At 38.1% G+C, this 5695-nt stretch overlaps 1 protein-coding gene across 1 annotated transcript; it reads left to right on the top strand.

Moving 5' to 3' along the window:
* Nucleotides 1–254: 254 nt before the first annotated feature.
* Nucleotides 255–5382, top strand: LOC145606182 (protein FAR1-RELATED SEQUENCE 6-like). The gene is made up of 4 exons (XM_081662230.1): nucleotides 255–1582; nucleotides 1663–3310; nucleotides 4894–4950; nucleotides 5356–5382. Exons 1-4 carry the CDS (start codon nucleotides 255–257, stop codon nucleotides 5380–5382), a joined length of 3060 nt encoding a protein of 1019 aa, XP_081518356.1.
* The last annotated feature ends 313 nt before the right edge of the window (nucleotides 5383–5695 follow it).

Here is a 5695-nt window from a genome sequence, read left to right as displayed (position 1 = left end):
ATGTACATGTGTGTTATAGTATTGGTAATGGAATAAGATAGATTGGAGTACCGAGCATATTGACAATCATGTTTGATGCATTTACATTGCCCAAAAAAAAAAGTGTATGTAATAAGTAGAATAGAGTACATATGTAAATAATTAATTTTGATTTATCAAAAGAATAAACCATGAATTATAACTAGCATCGGGACATATTCGATGCAGGTTTAAGGTCCGGATATATCCAGTAAAGAGCTAGAATTGTTGGAAGTATGGCAGATGGAAATGAAGCATTTGTTTACCAAGATGATGTGACTGAAATAGTTTATGGAAATGAAATTGACACTGATAATTCTGGAGTACGTGTTGATGATGAGGAAGTAACACTTGTGGACGGACAAAGCACAACCAAGTCCAAGGACTCTGGTGACACAAACAGTGTGATTTACATGTCCCAAGTCCCCACAATCCGGAACTCAGCAGGTGGTGTTGATAGTAATCACGTTGGTGTAGAAAGTTTTGTTGAACCTCCAAAGGTTGGGATGGTTTTTAAGAGTTGGCAAGATGTGGAGGTCTATTACAAAGCATACGCCGAGCAACAGGGCTTTGGAGTAACTCGTGCACAAGGTGTGTATTCAAAGGGGGAGGTAAGAGACAGAATTAGTACAACATGGAGGTGTGAGTGCTGGGGTAGACCAGACATGAGAGTGAGGAGGGAAGCACAGAAGAGGGCTAAGGCTATGGGTGTTTCTGGTTCCAGAGGTGTAGTTGGCGGTATAGTGTGTCCGGATGAATTAAGCCAACGCAAGCGCAAGTCCAAAAAGTGCGAATGTCAAGCAAAGGTATATGCAAGTGTTAATCGTGCAAATGAGTGGGTGATAAAGAGTGTGGAGTTAACACATACGAACCACAACCCAACCCCTGGCAAGGCCAAGCTAGTTAAAGAATATCGAATGAAGAAATTCAGTTCAAAAGCTAGGAAGCAGTTGTTACAATTTTTCGAAGAAGGTGTTCCTGTTAACCAAATTCATGGGTGCCTTGCATCTCAACTTGAAGGACAAGCCAACACGGATTGGACAGTGAAAGACTTGCAACACGAGGTCTATAAAGCAAGAAAATTGAAAATGGCTGGCGGGGACTCTGCAGCTATGATGGCTTATTTTAAGACAATGAAATCTGGTGACAAAAATTTCTTTCATGCAGAGCGGTTAGATGGAGAGGGTAGGTTGAAAGATGTTATTTGGGTAGATGCTCGTAGTCGAGCTGCATACAAAGAATTTGGTGATGTTGTGTGCTTTGATGCTACCTATTTGACAAATGAGTATGAGTTACCATTTGTTAATTTTGTCGGCGTAAACCATCATGGGCAGTCCATTTTGCTGGGATGTGCATTGGTTTCTCGTGAAGATTGTGATACATTTACATGGATATTCAAGGAGTGGCTTTCTTGTATGAATAATAGAGCTCCTGCTGCCATTCTTACAGACCAGGCAGCGGCAATGAGAAAGCCGTTAGAGAAGGTCATGCCTTCCACGCGACATAGGTGGTGCATCTGGCACATTATGAGGAAGATTCCGGAAAAACTTGGAAAGTGTGAAGGGTGAGTTTGTCATTTAAAATAAAATGTTAATCATGTATAGTCGATACTTTTTTGTAACTGGTGTCCATAATTTTTTTTAGGTACAGCGCTTTCAAAGGAGTGCTTAAGGCTGTTGTATATGAGAGTTTGACAGTGGAAGAGTTTGAGACTGATTGGAACAAGCTAATTGGTGAATTTAAGTTGGAAAACAACGACTGGTTAAGTAGCTTGTATAAGGAACGTCATATGTGGGTCCCAGCATACATGAGAGATTATTTTTGGGCCGGAATGAAGACAACGCAGCGGGTCGAGAGTATAAATAGTTTTTTTGATGGATTTGTGAATCGGAACACCAAGCTGTTTGAGTTTCCTCAAAAGTATGCTAAGGCGATGGCAAAGCGTGTGCGTGATGAGACAGCTGCTGATGCAAACTGTGCAAAATATGTACGCCGGCTAGTTACCGGTTTCTCGGTGGAGAAGTTTTTTCAGCGTTTGTATACTGACACCAAGTTTCAGGAGGTACAAAAAGAATGCTCTCGAATGATGTATTGCTATTGTACGGAGGAGAAGAACTTGGATGAGAATACTGTACAGTATGTTATAGAAGACCGTGTCTGGGTTGTACCAGAAGGAAGGAGTGAGGAAATCATAACCGGTAGGCGTAGGTATTATTCTGCGATCTATAACCGGGAGACGCAAAATGTATCGTGCAACTGTCGGAAATTTGTGACAAACGGCATTATGTGCAAGCACATGATGCGCATACTTGACCAGAATCAAGTGTCCCAAATACCGGACATATATATTGTGAATAGATGGCGGAAAGATATCCTCAGGAAACACACTCGAGTCAGGGTTTCCTACCACGACCCAAATAAGAGTGTCGCTGTACAAAGGTATAATAAGTTAATGGGGGTTTTTGAAGCCGTGTGTGACGAAGCTGTTATGGTGAGCGATGATGCGGTGGAATTGGTAATCAATGCCCTGAGGAATATACGCTCAGAAGTTGAAAAGTGCAAGAATAAGATGGACCAAGAAAGTATATCCATTTCCTTTCTTGAGGAATCATCACAACCAGGTTTTGTAGCGTCACCTAGTTCGACTATCATGTCAACAGGCCACAAACCCCACCATGGTGATACAAACACATGTCCTCCGTCTTGCGATGTAATCATAAAGGACCCGGTTGTGAATAAGAAACGGCGTGGTAGGCCCAAGGGATCACGACTCAAAACACTTGCTGAGATGGGTTTTAAGAAACCAGGAGACTCAAAGAAGATTAATAGCGGTACTACGAGGATTGACGATGGGATTGTTTGTAAGGGAAAGCACAAACAAGGAATAAAAGCGAATGCAGGGAAGATAAATAAGAACATGGACAGCAAATGCACTTCTGGGAAAGGAAGTAAGAAGAAAGAAATCAAAAGCACCCCTGCAGGGAAGGGCAAAACAACCGGTGGGAAGGGAATTAAGAACAAAGAAAGCCAACGCACTGCTTGGAAGGGAAACAAGGATAAAGCCATCAAATGTACTGTTGGGAAAGGGAAAAAATCAAAAGGTAGTGCAAGACAGAACACAGGGCATGTGGAGAGGAAAAAAGCAAATGTCATTGCACTGAACTTAAAGAGAAAGAAGAGCAACATGAAATCAGTTGTAGATACAGGAAAGGGTGGAGGACAGCTCAACTTGTACACTGATAAGAAGAAAGACCTGAATAATATGGCAAAGCTAATACCAGATTCACCCAAGGTACGCGTTAACACCTTTTCAATCAACATGTATATATATACATTGTATTAAATTGTGGCCAAACTAATTTCATGTAGGTTCGAAAGGTTAGGTTGCTGCATGATCTGGTTCCGGTATGTGACCTTGGAACAAACAAATTGGTACGAATACTATATTAGATCATTGAATTTGGCTGCTTACACTATACTATATAATTGGAATGAAATCATCACCAATGTTCAATTTCAATGTTTGTAACAGAGCAAAAAACGCAAGACAACACATTGGAGGGAAAACACGCTTGTTTGCAAGTCCAAAATCCCTCGGTCAACCTAATAATTCTACAATGAAAGCACGGCTTTGACCATTATAGTTTGCTCCTCCAGCCATGCTCTATAGGATGTCCATGCAATTTGTGATAGTTGTACTGCTGTTTTTATGTTATCAACTTATGGTGTTTTTGTTTTGTACTTGTGTTGAGTTCTGCAATGTTTCCTTTGGTTTTTTAAGGACCACTCTATACTTTGCTCTACGTAAACATTGTACTAAGTGTGTTTTGAATTATAACTGTCGTAATTTATGTACCTATCTTTTTTTGTTATGCATTCTGGTTATATGGTATAAAATGACATATCAACTTGATCCATACACCCACTCCACTCTGCCAAATGTTTGCATACTCGACAGATCGTGTGAAGGGCTGTAGTGATTAATATATCGTTTAAGATAAGTCGAACAGAATCGGGGTAATTCCCATATTTAATTAATCATTTGAGGTTAGATTACATATGAAATTAGGCAACAATTATTCCTATATAAACAGATTGACTAAGACAATTAATCATAATCATTATTACATTTGAAAATCATCGAGCATCATACAAAGTGCATACAGACGATGCAATTAAACATCCAAACATTGGAAGTAAAATTACAAAACAGAATCATGTAAATGGACTTTGCTGTAAATGGACTTTGCTGTGTTTTTTTGGCTTGTTATCAATAATCACATTCATTACACATGAAATTAGGCAATAATTTATTCCTAAATAAACATTTGAACTCCAACTGTTATCATATTCAATATTACACATTAAGATTTCGATATTTCATATAAATTGAATAAAGGGAAGGCAATTAATCATCAACACATTCGAAATAAAACTAGAAAGAGAATAAGCAACATAATTCATTTTGCGGCCATTGTTAGGCCTTTAAATTAAAATCCTCTTCAATCACATAGCCACAACATCAATCGCTAAATAGATTATCGACAAACATAAGACATTGGATTGGAAACCATACAAATTAGGATTCAAAAAAGGACACCAAAAACACCACATGTTATCTAAACATTCCAATTTGTACCGTTTTTAGATTGATGTGTTGTCTGATTAATGGATCCCTTCAATGAGTTCGATTCGCATACCCACGAAGCTACCTCGATTCCGTCGCCTGATAAAGAAACACATCAAATGATGGATGTATATTGCTTTAATTGTACAAAAATTCCAAAAATACTTCATTATATGCAAAAGGGGTTTCATTGATTTCCACACATACCTTGATTTGAAATTAGTTAACATAGTAAGATTATAATATAGGTTGAGCTAGACGATGAACTGAGGAAGGATGTTGAAGGAGGCAATGATGATTTGCAGGTAATTGTTTAGGAACAATTAAAATCTCAATATGTGAAGTTACTATTTTAGGCTCAATTATACAACGTTCGTAAGGGCAAAAAAGGCATCGCACTATTGGCCAGAAACCGTGGTTGCCCAAGTGGTTAGAGGTTCGAATCCCAACAGCGTTCATGAACCTGTAATGGCTTGAATTTGTTTTTTTCTTGTGTACTTATTTTTATTTTATATTAACTTTTATTTTACTATCAAGTTATTAGCCCATTTGGCCCAAAAATAGTCTATCAGCTGAACTATAGGTAAGAGTTCGAACTCATACTCCTTACAGCTAAGTGATAGGCCCAAACAAAAGTTCAAATAGCCAACCCAAATAAAACACATACACTTGTCACACATCATTGTGTTTTATCTTTTTGGGAAATATAGTACGCGTATGTTGTAGCTATACTTTGAGTTTTATGTATCTACTCCGTATAAACATATTCGAAAAGAATGCAACATCTTTATTATACATTTAGGTGTTTATTTTAAACCTTTAATTAAGAATACTACTCATAATTCGGCTCTGGCTTCAACACTAATTTCAAAGTTTGCGATTAGATATATACTCCATGTTGTGTACCTGTAACTACGGTTTGTGGTATCACGTTGTTATCGAGGACTTTGTTAACCACGTATCTTATGTCATTGTTATATTTGATGTTCAATTCAATATATGGTTCTGTATAGGTACTTTTTTTTTATTTTTTTTGTCAACTACATTTAT

The sequence above is a fragment of the Chenopodium album genome, chromosome 22 (genome assembly GCF_948465745.1).
Source record: "Chenopodium album chromosome 22, dcCheAlbu1.1, whole genome shotgun sequence".
Taxonomy (NCBI): domain Eukaryota; kingdom Viridiplantae; phylum Streptophyta; class Magnoliopsida; order Caryophyllales; family Amaranthaceae; genus Chenopodium; species Chenopodium album.
The sequence above is the reverse complement of the archived record's forward strand: the minus strand, read 5'-3'. Positions and strand labels throughout refer to the sequence as shown.

Bases quoted from the DNA above. Each gene is read 5' to 3' on its own strand.
- LOC145606182 (XM_081662230.1), top strand. From the start codon at position 255: ATGGCAGATGGAAATGAAGCATTTGTTTACCAAGATGATGTGACTGAA. The intron at 1,583-1,662 runs GTGAGTTTGTCA...AATTTTTTTTAG, and splicing joins AAACTTGGAAAGTGTGAAGG to GTACAGCGCTTTCAAAGGAG. The intron at 3,311-4,893 runs GTACGCGTTAAC...ATTATAATATAG, and splicing joins TAATACCAGATTCACCCAAG to GTTGAGCTAGACGATGAACT.